Source organism: Impatiens glandulifera, chromosome 6, assembly GCF_907164915.1.
Source record: "Impatiens glandulifera chromosome 6, dImpGla2.1, whole genome shotgun sequence".
NCBI lineage: Eukaryota > Viridiplantae > Streptophyta > Magnoliopsida > Ericales > Balsaminaceae > Impatiens > Impatiens glandulifera.
This window is the reverse complement of record NC_061867.1, coordinates 52,526,204-52,547,392: the sequence shown is the minus strand read 5'-3', so window position 1 is coordinate 52,547,392 and position 21,189 is coordinate 52,526,204. Positions and strand designations below refer to the sequence as shown.

Below are 21,189 nucleotides of genomic sequence, written 5' to 3'. Positions count from 1 at the left end.
ATATATAAGATTTTTAAAATTTTGAGATATGATATATACCGAAATAATATTTATTAATTATATATATATATATATATATATATATAATACTTATAAAAAATAATGCTTAATAAAATTATAAATAATTATGTTTTAATTTTCATTTAAAAATTAAGTATTAAAAAAAATTCAACAGTTATCAACGAATTAACCAACCTTCTCCGATAGTATTTGAGTTGATTGGATATTAATTCAATTATAAAAATATAATTTTTAAAAACTAATTCAAAAATTAATTATATATAAAATAAAAATAATAATAATAATAGATTTAATGGAGTCAAATATGTTGTCAAGTACATCTCAAATATAAAACACAATTAAATCTGAAATACAAAAGTTCACAAGTCAAAAGAGGGTAAAACAATTTCGAAACCAAAACTCCCTAAAATTTCTAAATAGAGTATGAGTATATTTTGATAACACTATGAAAAATGACAACAAGAGAGTTGGTTGAGGAAAGAAATACAACCAATCGAAGTATTCAAATACTATAAAATTGAGATTCCAGCCGTTTTTTTAAAATACTAGTGGATTAAAAAAAACATTTACTAAAAATGTGTAAGTTTAGCCCGTTCTACGAAATAATTGGGTTATAAAAGTCGAACCATATTAACGATCGAGACGATGAGACAAGAAAGTCCTATGGTTCGTCACATTTTTAACTAAAAAAATGTGTGAATTAAAAATGATAAAATGTGTTTTTTAGGTTTGAAATGTATATACCGATATCGTGCCAAAATAAAAGTATATCAAAATTAAAGTATGAATTTTTTTATATCGAAATTTTTGGCAAATATAAATATGAATAAAAAATAAGGTATATTGTACTAACACAACCCTATTCTTATCATATCCGATACTGGAAAAAAAAGTTGGAGTATCGATTCTACCTGAAGGCTGTATTTGGTGGAAGGTATTACACTGTTGGGATAGTATAATAGTAAAATTGTAATCGTGTTTGGTTTTATAACTATAATAAAATTAATGGTATAACTTATTCTTTAAATTAGTAATACCCTACCCCGGTTACAAGAAAGTATTAAATTTTTAATTTTTTTTAATATTTTTAATCTTACTTTTTTAATATTAACATTAATTTGTTTTTTAATTTTTCATTAAAGTTTAATTATTAAACTTTTATTAATTTTTTAAATAAACATATTATTATTAATTACAATTATTATCTTTATTAGTTCAATAATTTAAAAAAATATATATATTATTTTCATATTTTAAATAAAATTATAAAATAATACTAATTATTTATTTTTATATATTATTATTAATTTAAAATAATAATGTAATTATACTATTATTTATTTAATATAATATTAATAATATTTAAAGTAATTAAAATAAATTTTAAATAACATTAAAATATCAATAATGTTAATTAAAAATAATATTAAAATAAATAAAATTATTATTTTATTTTTATACTTAAATTTTATACTATTTACCAAATAAAAAATTATAAAACTATATAATGTCTTATACTTTCGACCAAAAGATAATAAATATACTTTTTTTATACCTATTTACAATTTATACCTCATATTCTACTCAATAATAGTATATATAAATTATACTTTTTTATACTTATTTACAATTTATACCCCATATTCTACTCGTACCATAAGCAAGAAAAACAAGTAAAAAGAAACTAGCACATACCATGTTCTTAAAAAAAAGTTAAAATAACAAACATGAAATATGAAACCAATAAAATAATCATTACTAACAAATCATAAAATTAGTGTCATGAAAACAGATTTATTAATACAAACTTTAACGTTAGAAAAATATCAGAGATTACCCGAGCAACCTCTCATTCAGAGTCGGAATCTTCTTCCACCGATGATCTAATTGACCTATGATTTTCGTTATAATCATTATCACCATCACCATCTTCATTGCTTTTTTTCTCTTTCACCATGCCTGTATGAGTATGAGGATGATGATTCAAATTCTCAAGATGATAGAAACATATAGGGCCTGAATTAGAGGTTTGAGTTTAGAGGGAAAAATATAAATTTTCTTGAAAACATAATTTTTGGTGAAGATTCTCATTCTGGAATATAATTTAATCAGACATACTCTTAAATTTGTTTGATATTTTTTCTTCCAAACCCAGAACCAAAAAATTATTTTTAAGCCTTCAAACAGATTGAAAGACAAAATGAAAAACATAACTCGCACCTTTCTTAATCAGCAAAGCAGCAAGTGTATTCGTCTTGAAATCATCTTTCCCACCCAAATCAAGAAACCCAACTAGCCTATCAACCGCCACACCTTTTCTGATGCACGAAACATATCTCTTATAGTAATTTTCCTTTTCAATTTTTCTAGATGAGTATGATCAAAGACATGACAATGAATAAGAGACTAACCGGAAGAATATGACACAGGGCAATGTCTTGATTGCAAGTTTCGCAACAAAAAATGGCGCATTCTGCATTTGTATTATAAATTCAAAAATAAAAGTTTTGAAACGAAATTTTAAAGACAAACAAATTTGAAGTGTTTCCAACTGGGGGGAAAAATAGGGAATACTGACCTCTGCATCAACCTTGATAAACTTGGTGTCAAGATACCTTGGTGTAAGGGCCTTTAAATGCTTGTCCATTATCCTAAACAAGATTCAACAATTTCCAATCATTCACAGCCAGTATGCAACAAAACAAACATATATTTCAAACCAAAAAAGCTTTAAGTCATATGAACGCACTTATGAGGCTAGCTTGAGAATATATCAACAGAAATGAGGATATTTTGTTGAATCTTCTCAGTGTAACAATGAAATGGTGCCTCAGAAAAGATATCAGTGAAATTCAGAGAGATCATCAATTGGATATGCATGCATAAGCTTCAAATGTAAGGTTCACCTTTCATGTGATTGTAATGCATGAGATTGATAGAAGAAATGAAGGAAATTTGGGTCTACTCCATAAAACTCAAATCAAAGAGATGGGTCTTCTTATTCAAGCATCAAATATATGAAATGCCTAGCTGGAATTTAGTTTCAACATCTATTCACCAAAAACCTTGCCATGTTTGAATGTGCATAAGACTATGTTTAGTTCGGAGGAGATTGGAATTAAGGCTATCCTAAAATAAAGAATTGGTTTAGAATTACCATTCAAATGGAATTGAATATGCTGTTTTTTAAGTTTTAGTTCCATGATTTTCACTTAGGAATTGAAATTCTATGATTTCTTCAAAAATAAGAATTGAATTACAAATTATAGAATTGCAATTATGTGGTGTGAAATATGTAATTAAAACAATCATTTACATTCAATTCAATTGGTAATTCTTCAAACAAACAAAGGATATGGAATTGGACCCGAATTCCAATTCTAATTTCAATTATGCATGAACCGGGCATAGCTTATTGTCTTAAGCTTTCTATAGGGCTTGCTTGATGTGGTTTATTTACATAATTCTACTATATTTGTAATAACATTATAAAATATGGGCTAATCAAATTGTTTTATTATATCAAAAATCATTTTAAATTTTAAAATACTGGATAGTTTGGTCATTTTATCAAAATAAACCTTTTTTACATCAAACTGAATTATTTGAAAAGAATAGTCTTTTTTGAAAAAACCAATATCAAACAAGGTCTACGAAGAATGGAAACTTTTCCTATGACTTTTTTCTAAACACATAAGAAAAGAGGACATTAATAGAATGAAAGTAGAGAGGAAAAAAGGAAAAACTCTTTACTTGCATCTATAGAACTCCCTATGGTAGAAGTGACAGATGACGTTTTCAGTTCCAGTGACTTCTCCCAAGAAGTCACCTTCAGAAATCTCCCGATATTCTCCATGTCCTTGTCTTTTAAGTTCTTGTCGTTTCTCAGCTTCTTTCTGGACAAAATAAAAACCTCACCACAATGAGATCCCTCCATTCAGCAACTTTTCATTGTCAAAATAATAAAAATAGATAAGCTGAATGATCAAAACCAGATTTCCCACCTTTAGAGCAGCTAATCTGTCAGCATGCAATTTTTCAAGCTCAGGATCCTGAAATTCCATAGTAACCAACTCAATATGAGCCACAATGTACTACATTAAGGTAAATCAAATGCAAAAATAAAATGAAGAAAGCATCTTACATCCATCAAATCATCAAGATCAACCTCCTGATTAATGGAACTAGAAGCTTGTCCCTTCTCTTGATCCAACATTTCCTATTTGATAATTCAAGTGAGCAAAAACATATTTCTTTAGCCCAAAAAATTACATTCACCGCACTGACATGACCCAGATTATAATGTGATTTTGCTTCATTTAGCACAAGGTATAATTTGTCAATCATGATCAAGATTATTCTCTAGATCATTGTATTTTTTGACAAACATAACAAATGGAAATTTTTCCAGCTCATAATCCAGATGAAAAAAAAAATGCATACCAAAACAGGAAATTGACAAATAGATTGAGAAAGAAATGGTCAAGTTCATTAACTGAAATATATTAAAACCTCAAACTAGCAATGCTATTGAATTAGGATGGATACAGATGGTGGTTTTGAAGGTTCAATTCCTTATTAATATACTTTTAGAGCCATATTCATGCATATAGATGGAAACAGGAAAAAGAGGTGAAAGTAGTACCTTTTGATAGTTTCTAGCTGCAGCAGCCAGTACATTTCCAAATGCTAAATTAGACAAAGTTGATTTAACAGCATTTGGATCCATCTCTTGATTTCTGAATTATATAAGAAGATATCAGATTATTCGAGTAGGAATCAACATTTTATTTTTTTTAAATGATCCATTTAATAAAAAGTCGTTTAAGCACAAGCATGACATGAAAAAGTTATGTACAAATTGAATACATTAGAATAATTAATTGACTCGAAGATCTTCAAGAAAAGCAAAAAAAAGATCTCCACACACGAATCCACATGTTTTCCGTATATCGTGAATACATTAGGAATCAACATTAAGTCATACAGAAAAGCAATAAGATCTGAAATCGGCGAGATACCTCCTGAAGGAACAAAGAAGATCGAAACAATGGAGGAGTGATGATCTCTGTTTTCTTCGCAAAATGCCGCCTCCTTGACGTGCGTGCGATCTCTTTTCTGGATCAACAAACCGGTGAAAAGAAAATCAAAATTCACGAGACTGTGTTTCTCTGTCGAGTGAAACTTGCAGGCATAAATGATGTAGCAGATTCAATATCAAACAACAACAGGAAAGAGCTAACACGATTCATTTGTTGTATTAAATTTTCAATTAGTTTAAAGTAGCAAAGATCTTACAGTTTCGTCTAGAAATCAGTTTAATCCAAATGAAGACAATCATACTAACCTGGAGCTGGAGAGTGGACTAGGCGAATCGACGGATCTTCGTTTCTAGCTATGACCGGATGAATCCTGAGGATGCGCCGGCGATGGAAGGGGCGGCGGTCGGCGGTCGGCGGCGATCGGTGAAATCTGAATCGACAGTGAGCAGTTGAGCGGGAGAGATTTTTTTTTTGTTATTGTTAGAGAGAGAGGGTTGCTGGTTTAGGAATGGGCTATGGTGGGCTTTCTCAAAAACAAATTGGGCCAATTAATTTAAAAACAAAAAAAAAAATATATTTATATGAGTTTGTTTAAATGAATAAGTAATAATTATATTTAAAAAAATAAATATACATTCACTGTAGTTATTTAAATTCATTCGAAATTTTAGGATCGAAATAATTTATAAATTCATAAATCGAAATAATTTATAAATTCATAAAATCGTAATATCTTAATATCTTAGTTTAAAAGCTTACTTAAAATAAATTTGTTAATTAGTTTCCTTTAAAATTTTAAAACATAAAATCAAATTTAGATTTTCTATTAATATCATTGTTTATGTACAATAACAAAAGAATTAATAAGCTTAACAAAAAAAAAAAACATATCTTCTTCACCTTAAACCAAAAAATAATATAGTTCAAATTTAAAATTTTCATACAAATATATGAAAAGTAAATGGTGGGCTTGCTTGTGGTTTAGCATATAACATAAACTAGGTTATAATTTTCTTAGATACCAATAATAGTTAAATCTAAATCATTCAGAGATTGAGTGATTTGATTTTATAACTTTTGAGTCACTATTGTGATAATATATGATAGAGGCAGAGTTTTGTTTTTTTATGAAAAATAATTGTTCATCTTATTTATGTTGTTTTATCGTAACTTAATAATAAAGTATAATTTATTCAAGTATTCGGATATGTTATTATATTTATTAAACAAATAAACAATGTTTCTTTTATCATGGACGCACAAAAATCTTTTGAATCTCATAACCTAAATAAAATAAATAAAATTGAAATTGAGATTGAGATTTTGGTTTCGTTATGTTATTAAGGATTAGAGCTAAGAGGAGTATTTTGACAATGTCTAGGTTTGTTTGATTGAATGTTTAATGAAAAAAATGAATCTTTTATGTGTATATTCATAATACTATTATTATAATACTTTTTGAAATTCGTTCAGAAAAGTCAATAAAGTCTTTCGGGGAGTTAATCAATTTTTTCGAGAATTTACGAGCTCAATAATTTATTTAGTAGCGATTTTTTTTTTTTTTCATGTCATGTTTTTTTATAGTTATACTTAAACGATTTTTTTCAATTTTAATATAAATGAACATTTTTCAAACAAAACAAACAAAAATTGAAAAAATAATCAATTTTGAGTAAAATAATTTAAATTTATCTTATTATTAATGGGTAATATTGTTATTAAAAAATAAGAATGTTTTAATTGATGATTTTACTAAGGATAAATGGGTTATGGATAGTGAACATTTTTAACAAACAACCCACATCAAACAAGCCCTTCATTAGCTCATACTAAACATTATTTTTTTTGCTATCCTTGAGACTGAATTTCTAGCCCTTAATTAGTCATTCCACACTCCATAGTCCATATTAGTCTCTTTACAACATTGCATTGCTTGAATAATAAGCTATTTCAACTTTATATACCAATCTACCTTATGAAATTGGCCCATCAACAACTTCAAACTTCCTCTTCCCTTGAAGAAATTTCAAACCATAACCTGCCCAACATTGGTTAATATTAAGACATCAAACAACAACAAAAGTAACTCTCCAACCACAAATATTACAAAAAAAAATAAACAAATTTCCACATTTAAGGGAGAAATGTTACAAAATGTGTCACAACTAGGCCAAGAATGAATATTGAACTTCAACTAGCTTTGGCATCGTCTCATCGCAATTGGACCTCTAAAGAAATCCAAGACACGTTCTTCAAATGCACGAAGTGGCAGTTTGAAGCAACCATGGATCCAGTCAATTGTCCTTTTCATTATTTTTGTGAAAGCACCTATCCGGGAGATTATTCTTCAATTGTTGATTTCGCAACACTTGTTATAACGATGATTTCTTATCTTGGGGCGTTGTTGGTTACAACAATGGGCATATATCGGGCATCTCAAGAAAGTGTTTTTCGATATTTAATCCCTTCTGGTCCTTTATTCCTCCCGATAAACCTCCTCGTGCTCGCCAATGGCCAGAGGATTAACACGACATTCCCACTTTACATTGTCGGCCCTTTTATACTTCTGTTAATTCAAATATCTTCTCTCGTGTTTGATAGCGAGGACAAAGAGAATGTAGTCAAGTATGTTTTCTTCAAAGTCTCAACTATATCCGGGATTTTGCATGTTGGTTTGCACTTGGACACAATTACATTACCTTATTATACGGGTTTGGATGCATTGGTTTCCTCCACTTTTTCGGGCGAGTGTCCATCTTGTGTTTGTAGGAAAGAAGAGTTGATTGTTGGTGGGAAAGTGATCTCTTATAGAGGATTATCGGTTACTATGTTTGTTCTTGTTGCATGTCTTTGTTTAAAGATCTTATACAAAATGTCTAATCAAAGTCACAAGAATGTAGCTATTATGAAGCTTTTGTTGGAGAAATTAGTTTGGTTATGTATTAGTGTGGATTGTGTTAGTGTCATTAAGCAATTTTCTCTTGAAAGGTCTTTTTTACATGTTGCAACATCTACATGTCTTTCTTTGTTGATTTGCCTCCATTTTGTGCAAAATATATGTAAGTTTCTTATTCAATGGTTTCATTGTTTTTAATATGAAAAAATGGTGTTTTTTTGACTATGTGTCTTAATTAATACATTAATTCTTAGATCATTTTGAAGGGATTAGTTCGATTCTACCCGTATGGGTAGTAGGGTGTTCATTGGTTCGGTTTTGGGTTATTCGAATTCCTTAGTTCGGTTTATTCGAATAAATTCTAATTAAATCGAACTGAATTCAAATTTTATATTCGATTTAAATTTGAATTATTCAAAATTCAAATCGAATTGAACTTGGGTCTGTACTATGGGAGAGTACTATTCTACCACTAGACCACTGGTATTTTTTTATTATTATTAAATCTTAAATTCAAAATATTCTAATTTGATTATTAAGAACTTTTTCTTAAACTGAGTTTGGAAGAATAAATAATAAAAAATAAATTCGGTTTTCGGTTTGGTTTTCGAGTTGAAACCCAAAATCGAAAACCAATTAGAAAACCGTATTTGAATTCGAATTGGTTTGAAATTCGATTTGAAAACCAAAAATGAAATTCGAATTCGGTCGGATATTCGGTTCAGACCAAATATTGAACACCCCTAACCGGAAGTGTTTGTATCACACTCATAAAATAACACATATACACAAAAGTGAAGCGTCATCCTCCTCATTTATTGATTTTTTTATAAAAGTGACGTTGTCTTAATAGATACAGACCATGCATGTACTGGTTGGATCGAACTACCCTTAGATTTGGACGTTGAACAATATGGTGAAGACTTAAAGCTCGATCCGAAGAAGAAACCCGTGAATTGAAACATGGGAACTAACTTCAAATAACTCATTAATAGTCAAAATTTATCACAAGGTCCATAAAAAGGATTTAAATATTAAAATTTGGATTAATAGAAACATGGTCTAGATGAATCTCTAGCTAGCTTTCATTCAATTCTTTTTATTCTTCTTGCTCCATATCACTTGAACATCAATCATAGAAAGATTGAAATCATCAAGCCTTTTCCAAGTTTTAATAGACTTAACAGCTCCCCAACCACCATTATGATCATCAATTGTTGTTGTTTTCTCTAAAGATGCAATCACCATTCTTGCCCTTCTTGACCATCCAGCCTTTCCATAAGCATGATATCCAAATCCACCAGCATAACAGAGATGAATGTCCATCAATTCTCCACAGAATTCATTCACATGATCATGACCAGTGAAAACCGCCTTCACGTCACCTGCTTCCACCATTGTTGCGAAAAAACCCGAGTTCACTGAAGCAGAGCTAATCCCTTCTTGTTTAACACCTTTGTAGCTTGAATTGGAGATGAAATTGGAGTATTCTGTTAATGGAATATGAAAGTAAACAAGTCCAGGGGCTGGAGGATTGTTTATGTTTGCTCTCTGCAGTATTAAGATAATCATCAATTGACCATTTCACATGATGCAACCAAAAAAATAGAGATAATAATAGTTGGAGAAAACATATAAATGATCTTGTCACCCACATCTATAAACAAGGATTAATATCTCTTAATCAATCAGGTTTTCTATTAAATCATTCAAATTATCAACTAAAATGCAAAAAATTTCTTACTTTTTTTTATAACATTTTAATGTAATAACTAAGGATATATTTGTCATTTGAATCAAATAACTCAAATTAACTAATTTTTAATCCAACAATAAGTTTTTTAAGATGACTGATATTTTCAAATAATCTAAAGACAAAACACTAAGCTTTTTTTTTTTTTTTTAATCCCTTTGTTATTGGACAGTAAAACACATAATTTATAATGTTAGTGTTATTTTTCAATATCGGAAGATTTATGACTTTTCACTACTCACTATCTCAATTAACAAAAGTTTTGTTTAAGAAATTTAAGAACATCTTTTGAAATGGAAGACCATGACTTTGAAGACTATCTATATGACTAGGGCCGATTATAGAGTAAGCTCGACAAGTCCACGGACTAGCACAGCCCACTCCTCAGGGCATCCCATTTAATAAATAAATATATAATTTTAGTTAAATTTATTAGATTATTAATAGAAAAAAAAAACATATTATTTGAATATGAATTCAAATCTCATCAAATTAATATTTTTCCAATAATATTTTTTAACTAAAATTATGACATAATCTTTTTTTTTTACGTTTTTCTAGATGGGATGGGGCAGTTCAATTCTCAAGGCTGGCATTGTATATAAGTTCTTAAAATCTAAAAAATAAAAATTAGTAATCTGTTATTTTCTCTTCTCTTTTTTTTTTTAAATTTTCTCATTTCTTATTATAAAAAAGAATTTATCAAAAGAATTTATCAAAAAAGTAAATTCACAAAATTAATAAAATATTATTTTAAAACCAAACTAAAAAAATGTTGGGTTAAACTTAGAACTTAACCTAATGTAACCTAATTCAAAGCTAGTAGTTCCAAAAATAAACTCCAATAAAAAATGGCTATTATTTATTAAAATGTGTTTCTTTTTAAAAAGATATATATTTTACTAATATCTTTTTATACCAACAACATTTAGAAAACCTAATTTTTAATAATCAAGATAAAAAATATTATTCTTAAAATGTTGGATTGAGCTGAAAACTTAATCAGCATGTTTTTCTACCTATGCATTTTGAAACATGTGTACAACTTGGGATACCATAAAAGTATGAAATAGTTCCATTTTCATTAAGAACATTTTGATTTAACCAGAAATAAACGCAGATCAAACAAGGGTTAATAATGTTAATATTACCTGAAGAGCTTTAGAAGTTTGTTGGAACCAAACTTGTTGAGAAGGTTTGATCCATCCATAACCAGGAATAGCAGAAACAGTTGAATAATCACCACTATCAAGAAAGTATAAGTTGAGAAGAGACTTATTTTCATAGATGGAACCATCAACTCCATTCACTTCCAAATTATAGTTTCCAAAACCATCAATTGATTCATCATCAACCGGATTGAGCCTAGACAAAGTGTTCTTCATACCTACTATATATTTCATAACTCCTTCCCTAGAAAGTGTTCCTTCTTGATCATGGTTACCCAAAATAGCAGTCCATGGAATGTTCGATTCTATCGCAGCCGAGAACGCAGCGTCCATGGAAGTTGAAGAGTTCGTTGCGTCGAATCCATAGATATTATCTCCTGATCAAAATTCAGAAACAAGTGCATGGTTTGGTTAATTTCATAGGAAAGTTGAAGTCTTTCTTGGTGTTTTTGTAAACTATATATGTGTTCTATAATTGGTATGTGTTGAGAATAATTATGCATTTAGTTATCATGACATTAACAGTATATAATTAATTTGTATCACAGTCTCAATTATTATTATTTATTAATTTTTTTATGTTTGTATATATAAATAAAATATTTTTAATAAATAAGATAATTTGACAACTCTAAGTCAATTTTCAAGATAAATACTATATTTTCGATATTAAATTTCATATTATAATAGTATTGAGAAAATTGGATCTAAAATATATATATATATATGAAAAATATTTTTATTCCTTACAAATAAAAAAAGTTAGGCCTTATTCCATAATTGTTTTTTAATTCTTACTTATCAAAAATTATTTATAAACTCTAATCCATAAACTAAATTCAAATCAAAATATTAAAATACCTCGAGTTAAAATAATAAAATAATTTATTTTATCATTATACAATAACTGTCTTTTTATTAAAAAAATATTTTCAACTTCGTTTAATATATTTTTATAAGATTTAACTTGTTTATAAAAAAAATCTTTCACTATTATTCTAATCATTAATTCAACCAATCAAACATTCAATCAATTAAAACACTAAAATATCCTTATTTTAATTTTATTAAATTTAAATTCTAATTAAGCAATTAAACCAACTAAAAACTCATATAATTTAATTTTTTTATCAAACAAAATTTAGTTATTTATTTTGACAAAAATCCTTAAAAGCCCTCAAATAGCATTGGATTTTTTTAAAAATTTTACCTCCTTTCAATTCATTTATCCCTCTCAATTATTTATCCATACTTTTTATCAATACCTAAATAAAACCTAAAAAAACCAAGAGATTGGACGAACCTTAGCTTAATTTATATGTTATAAATTTTATAATAATAACATTTTCTAAACAATAAACTTCAATATAATTTTTCTTCCACACCAACTACATACCGGTGAAAACAATAAGGTGAGGACGCTCCGCCCTGATCATACGGCGGATAAAGGCGGTGGTGTTGAGGTCCGAGCAACCGGAAAATTGAGACGGCAAGACATCTAAACATTCCGTAGTTTTTCCATTTGCAAAGTGCATATCCGCAACTTGAAGTATTCTGAATTCTCCTTTTTTCCCATCAAACCGGAGTTTTCGACTTTTCTTATGCTTACTCGTAATACCTTTTCCCGTGTGGTCTCCGGCGGAGAAAGTTACTATCATAAGAAGAAAAATGGAGACTAAAAGTCCACTATAAGTGGCCATGAGAGAAAGAGGAAAAGATTGGTTTGTAATTTGTTGATTATTTCTGGTGACAAGTATTTTGTACTAATGGTTTGATCACTATCTTATGAGAAATATAAAGAAAACAAATAAAAGGATACTTTGTTATTTAATTCTTGACTTATTCGTTAATGTCATCATAAAAGACATATTTCTGGTTATCTATTTGTCAGCCACTACTTTGGTTTATGTGAAATGAAATAATTAAACACAACTAGATTCTTTTTCATTTAGATGGTTGATTTTTTTTTTTTTTTAATTTAGTAGATTTCAAATAATTCATGTCATTACTTGAATTTAACTGTTTTTATATGAATTATCATCATGTTGTATATTCGCAATTTAATGAATTAGTAAAATGTGTTTCATCTTAAGAGAAAAAAAAACATTATATATTTGATGTAATCTTGCCCATATTTAGTTCTACCTAAAAACAACTTGATCATACACATTTGGAGGAGAGTTCCCATCACTCAAGCCAATTGGGATCTTTTCCAGATTCGAGTATTATTATTGAAGAAATAACAATGTTGTTTAAGGCGAGATAGTTCAGTTTATGCTTTTGTGTTGTATTTAAATGTTTTAATTTATTGTATTGTTTGATTGTTTCATTTCATTTGCTACATTGAAATAGTTAGGGCAAATGTTTATTTTGCTAGCTCTAACTTAGACACATTTTTTTAGGTTTTAGTAAAATGATTTTTTTAATTAAAAAGAAAAAACAGTGTTGACCATATATAGAAGTGTTATTTGGGCCAACAAAATTTCTAAAATTATAATGAAAATAATTTAATAAAACAATCAAGTAAAGTTATAATATGAGTTCTCATGAACTATAAAAAAAAAAAAAATACAAACAACCTTACCTCACAAAAAAAAAGTCACTGATATACCTAATATCATTTATGAGATTATTCAGATAATGATGGATATTATTGACTTTATACATCACCAAATAGGATAAATGACAGATTGAAGGATGGTGCATTTAATTAGATTAGTTTTGAAAAATAAAAGAGAGAAAGAAGGTCATTTTTAAAATTATTTATTTATTATTATTATTATTATTATAAATGAGTTCTACTTATTATTCTTATGAGATTTTGAAGAATATATCTAGTATAGTTAGGCTATGATTGATTGGGTTATAGATAAAAGTAAAAATTAAAAAAAATAAAATTTTCAAATTTAAAATAACATGATTGAACTAACTTCACATTTAAGAATTCAATTGCTACCTAAAAGCTCGAAATCTACTTTGTTTTTATATAATAAGATTCAAATTTTAAATTATATTAAGTTAATTATCCTAACTTTAATTATCTAAAATTTTCTCCCAAACCAAAAAACATTAGTCTTTTAACTTTTAACATAATATTTTTTTAAACTAATTTATCATAACTAAAAAAATCAATTCTCTCTCTTTTAATTTTTTTCAACCTATTTTCACACATTATATAATTTTTAAGACATTCAATCTGTATTTGATATTTTGAAACACATTTATCTCAAAAAAATACTCATTTTAAATACAAATAAGTTAAAATTGATAAACCGTATATAAAGTTATGTCGTTTCGAAGTTTTGTGAAAAATAATATAAAATTGATCTTTTATCAAAAAAAAAAAAAAAAATTCAAATCTTTCTTTAGATTGCACATTATTTTAGTCACCAAAACCACTCTCAACCATTTCAAATACATATTAGTAAAAAATAACTCATTTTAAAATAATACATTTAAAACATATAAAATTATCATTTTATTTATAAATGTGTTAAATTAATTAAAAAGAAAATAATAGGTTATAATAAAATAGCAGATATTTTATCCATTTATAAAAAGTCTTATGATAGTTGGAATATCATGTCACAATTCAAAATTTCAAATCGTATTTGATTAAAAAATTGTTAGGTTAAAATAAGAGATTTTTTCTTAGAAAAAAACATATAGGACTTTCAATTAATTGTGCCCATTGCCTGATATTTATAGTTACAAGATCATCTTTTTCTGACATTTATGATTTTCTTCAGAGAGATCATTAAAACTTGATCTGATTAGTAGGTGCATTCAATGAGATCATTAATGAATTATGCCCAAAAAAATCATTTAAAAAAATATAATTTTCTTACGTATGAAAAATATAATTTATATTATGCATTTTTTAAAATTATAATAGTTATAGTCTATTAAGAGAAATAAAATTAAAAACTATTTAATATTGTTAATTTGTTATAAATTTATAAATGTATAAAATTCATAATAATTATAAACACTAAAACTTTATTTAAAATAAATATTAGTTATTTATTATATATAATTTAATATAAAATTAATTAAAAACAATAACAAAAATATGACACTAAGATAAGTCATATTTAATCTAAATAAATTCATTTATTTAAAATAAATAATAACATTTTAATAATATTTATAAATGTAAATTCACTTTTATTTTTAAATCAAAATTATTTATAAATGTGTGTAATTTTAGACCATTTTTTTATTATTATTGTAAGAGTTTATTATTATAGGTCATTAGAGAGTTTTAAACAATATTACATATCTCATACTTGTTTGATTTTTTTTTCATAATAAAATGAACATTTTTTCAAAGAATTAAAAATCAGATTAAAAAGATGTTAAAAATAATCTTAATTATTAAATCTTATTGCCAAATCTCTATATAAGTTAGGAATGAGAGAATACAAACAACCCTACTAAAAACACATGTGTTCATTTTAATAGAATTGATCCCAAATTCCAAAATTCCAAAATTCCAAATTCCAAATTCCAATGAGAAATATCAAATATGACAAAAATTATGTTTCCAAAGGATATGTATTACTTAGAAAATAAAATTTTACCAACCCCAACCCCAAATCCAATGATCATAAACAATCCTTTACAGTTTATACAAACAAAATCTATTGGAAAATTTTGGCTTACAACAAAACAACAGTCTTTCCCTCAAAACCCTCAGTTTAAAAAAACAATTACTCAGCAGTAAATGACAGTTTCTCGATAAATCTAATCTTCGGCGTTTGGTGCATGATTGTTCATAGGATCCTCGCCATCTCCATTTCTTCCATAATCAACCCATGGTAGCATAGACTCCAATAACACTGCCAGTGGATTTCTATCAGTAACGTCACGAGGGGCAGGTACGTTATTTGGTATATTACCAACATGCTCGAGAATTTGAGGATCCCCCATGACCCTCGGATGAACGAGGTTTTGAATCTCCTCAGGTGGCATAGTAGCAATCGTTTCAGAGAAATCCGATACCAACAAGTGAGAATACCTTGAAGAAAAAAACACATACACAAACATAAATAATCTTATCATAATCAAGAAAAAATATCTCCTTAGTAAACAAAAAATTACACTAAATCCAGATTCAGATGAGAAACCACCAAATCAATTTCATCTGGAAACAGAACTTTCGAAATTATTTCGAAATTATTGACAGTTTTATATAAAAATAACAATGTACTAAATGAAGTAACAAAAACAATGATCATCATCCAAAAATAATCTGAATCATAATCCAGAAAAAATCCCTAATACAAATTGAAACAAAAGAATTACACTACTCATTTGGAATAACTTTCCGCAGATCCATGAGTAATCACCGAATAAATTTCTTGGAAACACTTTTTTTTTTTCCGGGAATCTCATCTAGATGTGAATCACATTTGAAAACAAACTTAGTCAAACACAGATTTAGAAATTTATTCACAGTTTTTCATTCAGATCCAGGAAGTGTTTCCTAACAAATAATTTGCATACCAAGAATGAAATAACAGAAACGATGATTCATGATCCAGAAAAATCTTATGACAAAAAATAAACAATCTAATGGGATTGTGATGGTAAGAGAGTGTATGACTTACATGTTTTTGTCTGAGGAGAATGCTTCTTGCCTTATACAAGCCCAATCTTGAGCGTCATTTTTTCCCGATTCCAACATATCAATTAATCGCAATGCCGAGTCCCTCAGTAGTTTCTGTAAGTCGGGTAACCTCCAAATGATGTAACTCCGTTCAACATATATATTAATCAAATGATCGAGAGTTGGGTTACCCGAACGATCTGACTTGAAGAAGTTATTCTTCAATATGTTATCCCAAGCTCGATCTTTCAAAGGAACCTTAGCAACTAACTTTTTCACTACAAGAGGATGAAGCATCAAAGCTTGGTACATAAGATCAGCTGAAGTTGCTTTTGCAGACTCAACCGAGCTAGATTGACTTTCAAGATAAAACCGGGAAATAGCAAGAGAATATGAAAAGTTTGGAAATAGCCATAACGAGTTGTCATCTCCATACTCCTCAGAGAACTGCTCAAGCCATGTGTATTCCTCCGCCCTAAGGGCGAAATAGTCAATACAGAAAATTGTCCCCATCGGATCGTCAGAATCTAGCGAAAGCATTAGTTTGCAAATTTCGAGAGCGGATCGATGGCATCCGCGTTTATCCATATTCCTCATGTGAGTGAAAAGGGTTACGTAAAATGGCTTGTTGGTTTTGTGATTGTATTTCAATTGGCAGTTTCCACGTAAAGGACTGAACATTGGGTGCCATGCGCATTCTAGTGCGTATAGGCACTTTGCTAAAAGATCTGATGCCATTTGCTGTTCTCCTGAGAACCGGAAATATTCTGCCATTGTTATCAGTGAATCCAAATGATAAGGTTGAAGGGCTACAATGTTTGCTATCCCTTGGACATCATGATTTGCCTTGTTAGCTTCAAAGATGCTCTGAGCTTGTTCATAAGCAGATGAATATACATACCTGAATGTTGAAAGAAAGAGAGTCAATGATATGTTGCAGATTATTGTGTGATATTCTCATTTACTATGTTCCTATTCGGAAATATTCTCTGATTTTGCATCTAAATCTGGATCCAGATAAAAAGTCGCTAATAAATTTCTCAAACTGGTTCCTTACAAGAAATCGTCAATACATTTTTTATTTTAATATGTGCCTAACTAAGTTCTGTTTTTCAAATATGATCTCATATAAATGTGGATCCAAATGAGATGTCAGGTGTTTCCAGACGAGCCTTTCAAAACGCTTCATTTTTTTTTTATATATCCAGACAAGGAACAACCAATAATATGAAAATGAACGAAGACCATTTGAGAGACCTACACCTACAAATTGACTATTAAAGTGAGAACATAAGAGTTATTATATCTTTCATCATCAATAACTTCTTACATGAAATCATTCAAATTATCAACTAAATACAAAAATACATGATCTTTATTTTTACAACATTTTAAAATATTAAATACTAAGCCCTTGTTTGATCTAGGGTTATTTGGATGGGTATTTCCAAATAGTAAGTAATAGAAAAACATATTATTTGACAAAAAGATATGGGTATAAATATACAATGATTATACATACATATATGTATATATATTTTTAAATAGAGAGTATTTTGGTTGATGGTTTAAATTATGTGATTGAAGAGTACATTGTTGATTGGATAGTGAGTTATTTAAAATTATCTCAATAACCCACATCAAACAAGGCCTAAGGATATTTAGCCATTTGACCAAATAAACCACTTTTTACATCAAAGAATGTTTTTTGCAAAAAAAAAAGGACAAGATCAAACAAGTCTTATACCAAATTCTCACTTTCATGACTTACTTTAACCAACTAGTTCTTAATAATACACAACTTCATTGACATTCTATTGAAGTGGGAGAGCCTAAGGGCAATTAAACCCCCACACTAGAATCTCATATTTCTTAAGTGAAATCCAAGTCTGATATCTTAATCAATTGGCACATTAACCTATAGGAGAACATATAAAGATCAAAATAGGCTTTCATATGTGATCTACAAAAAACTATATGACATTCATGAAAGTTCTTTCTACAATAAAAGTGCATATGTTTGTATTCATGACTGGCTTTTAACACATAGGGTCACCATAACTTTCCAAGAGGTCTCAGGAGTTATAATATGCTATTAGTCATACACACTACAACGCATGGTAAAACAAGTTCTTTCAGTTTCCAATGTGGAGATCCATTTAGGCCTATTCTCCACTTTTGTTTGGTTAAGATTCAAACGTGCCTTAATGACATTTTGTTCTTAAGAGAGTTCTAAGGCCTAAACATTCTTTTTGTTTACTATTTATTAATACTCCAATTGTCCTACAAAAAGAGGGAATTTAAACTATAAATCTCTTTTTTGATAAAAATACCCTGAAACAATATATATTTTATAAGAGTATGATAAATGTAGAGAAATTTTGTAAGGAATTTTAATAGGGAATGATGTTTCATTCAATGAGTGGAATGAAAATCTAATAGGAGAAAGAATTTTCAAATTTTCATTCCACTCATTGAATGACACATCATTCTCTATTAAATTCCCTACAAAATTTATCTACGTCTATCATTACTCATTTTATAATGATTTAATGAGTACTGAAATTGATGATGATAATTTGTTTTACTGAAATGTCATATCTAGATGAGGGTAGTTCTAGAACTTTAGTGCTTATAAGGTATTGAAATGACCCAAGTATTCTTATTACTTATGACACTTATTTGAAAATAATGGTTCTCATATATCAAAGGGGATCAATGAAGACTATAATCAAAATTGAAAACAAACAAGCTCTTCATATAATATTCTGGTAACACACCATACCCGGGGTAATGGCACATGTGAAGATATAGACTAAATATACCTCAGGCAAACAACTGAGTCATCACAACCCAAGCTCTAAAAGGTATCAATGAGGGTGAGTGTAACCCATTTGCCTCACAATTATAAAGAGTCTATATTTTGTGTGATTCCTGATTTGGAATATCACAATTCTACTTGGCTATTGTTAAGGAACTGAAAATCAGGTAGAAGAAATTAAAGCCTGCATATGTTCTTCCATTTTAAGTTTACCTTATGTATTCCTATGTAACCAACATATAGCTTCTGAAATTGTGAGTAATATAAGTGAAATACCTTTCAAAATATAATCTCTACTGTTTTCCATTACAAATATTAAAATTCTATACAGCAGTCATTTTAAACATGGTATATAGCTTGAGGTAGCTTCAAAAGTCAATTGATCCATAGAAAAATGGAATGAATTTTACTTTTTTTCCCGAGATTGTTAAAAATGCTCATCTTGCCTCAACTTGTCTCAGGCTCATTTTGCTTCCTCAATTTCTGAAATGGCTAAATTTATTATGTTAAGTTCTTAATCATCTCTACCCATTTTTTCTTAATCATTGACTAAACTATTTTTTTCATTTAAAGTTCATATCAAGACATTAACAAAGTTAACCAAAAATGACAACAGGAAGTAAACCACTTTTTAAAGAAGTCAATTCAACAGAGAATATACAATGAATATTGATTGAAGGTAATTCAATCTAATAAAATCATAAAAACCTGAAATAGTGTTTTTCATCCCTTGTTTCCAGAAGTTCCATCTCCAGATATCCATCCCATCGTTGCCAATAAGCAGACGGAGTCACAAGAATAGTTTTCCGCAAAGGATGGCCTCCTCTCATACCACTTCCATGACTTTGTCTAGAACTTCCAGTCTGAAATGAATTCACCACCTTGGTTCCAAATATCCTTTTTAACTCATTTTCTGCACTTAGAAATTTAGGGTCAATTTGTAGGACGGACTGCTTGCATTTTTTCACCAGGCCATTATGTACTGAACTAGACGACTTCACGTTTAGAGTATCAGATCCACGAGAAGAAGCATTCTCCATTAAAGATATTTCTGCTAAAATCACCTCAACAGGTTTTTCTTCTTTACGATCATTATTTGAATGGGTATCTCCTTTGTTCTTTTTCTTCTTCTTTTTCTTTGCTTTGTTATTGGTTGGTGGCACTGACTTCACAGAAGCTTTAGAAGATCCTTTGAATTCTGTATCCCCTGCAGATTCACTAACTGTAGATTCTTCTTCCTGCAGATACAAGATTAATTAACAAAAAATATTCTTTCAAATCTACAAATCTGGGACATCAACAAAGAATATGCTTTATTGGGGTTCCTTAATGAATCAATTATCTACTGAAAAATAACATGGGTTTGCATTCAATTGTAAGGCTATAAAATGATCTATTAGGACATGTATGCATCACTAAAATGGTCAGCTTTTATGATTCATAATCATAGCCATTAGATTGTGATCAGTTGAGCAAATCCTAAAGTCTATCAATTTGGTTTAACCAGATTCAACTCTTGAGCACTAATCCTGTCACAGATTTTGATAAAATGAACTAACAGATGAAAATAGACAAACCCAGAAACTAAACCTGATCATCGTCATCATTGTCTTCGTTTTCAAGAAGATCGAACGGGTTAATCTTCCGATTGGAAGTAATTGGGGATTCGGGTGGGTCATTGGATATGTTATCATCGTCTTGGATTCCGGAATCAGCCGAATTCTTTAGTTCATTCAGTCTAATAGCTTCCTTTTCTTCAAGAAATTTCTTCAGTAATCGACCCGACATGTTGAAAGATTCGTCCTTTAGCTCCGCCTTGAGACGAACAGAGGCGCCGCCGTGGACATATGTATAGATTTACCGATTCCACCGTTTT

General features: G+C 28.7%; 4 protein-coding genes across 4 annotated transcripts; 1 reads left to right on the top strand and 3 right to left on the bottom strand.

Annotated features, from left to right (window-relative positions):
* Window positions 1-1,687: 1,687 nt before the first annotated feature.
* On the bottom strand, window positions 1,688-5,210 carry LOC124942215 (thioredoxin domain-containing protein PLP3A-like). The gene is made up of 9 exons (XM_047482673.1): window positions 5,043-5,210; window positions 4,667-4,760; window positions 4,166-4,240; window positions 4,026-4,073; window positions 3,775-3,917; window positions 2,600-2,672; window positions 2,433-2,494; window positions 2,242-2,339; window positions 1,688-1,980 (listed from the first exon to the last, which is right to left on the bottom strand). The coding sequence occupies exons 2-9, from the start codon at window positions 4,748-4,750 to the stop codon at window positions 1,871-1,873; spliced, it is 693 nt and encodes a 230-aa protein (XP_047338629.1). The 5' UTR covers window positions 4,751-4,760; window positions 5,043-5,210; the 3' UTR covers window positions 1,688-1,870.
* A 2,029-nt stretch (window positions 5,211-7,239) lies between these two features.
* Window positions 7,240-8,157, top strand: LOC124943848. Its single transcript, XM_047484309.1, has one exon. It carries the CDS (start codon window positions 7,240-7,242, stop codon window positions 8,155-8,157), a length of 918 nt encoding a protein of 305 aa, XP_047340265.1.
* Window positions 8,158-9,007: 850 nt separating this feature from the next.
* LOC124942236 (probable inactive purple acid phosphatase 29) lies at window positions 9,008-12,618 on the bottom strand. The gene is made up of 3 exons (XM_047482696.1): window positions 12,278-12,618; window positions 10,864-11,258; window positions 9,008-9,510 (listed from the first exon to the last, which is right to left on the bottom strand). Exons 1-3 carry the CDS (start codon window positions 12,579-12,581, stop codon window positions 9,049-9,051), a joined length of 1,161 nt encoding a protein of 386 aa, XP_047338652.1. The 5' UTR covers window positions 12,582-12,618; the 3' UTR covers window positions 9,008-9,048.
* Window positions 12,619-15,602: 2,984 nt separating this feature from the next.
* Window positions 15,603-21,189, bottom strand: LOC124941406 (transcription factor 25). Its single transcript, XM_047481726.1, has 4 exons — window positions 20,904-21,189; window positions 20,022-20,551; window positions 16,494-17,393; window positions 15,603-15,901 (listed from the first exon to the last, which is right to left on the bottom strand). The coding sequence occupies exons 1-4, from the start codon at window positions 21,099-21,101 to the stop codon at window positions 15,628-15,630; spliced, it is 1,902 nt and encodes a 633-aa protein (XP_047337682.1). The 5' UTR covers window positions 21,102-21,189; the 3' UTR covers window positions 15,603-15,627.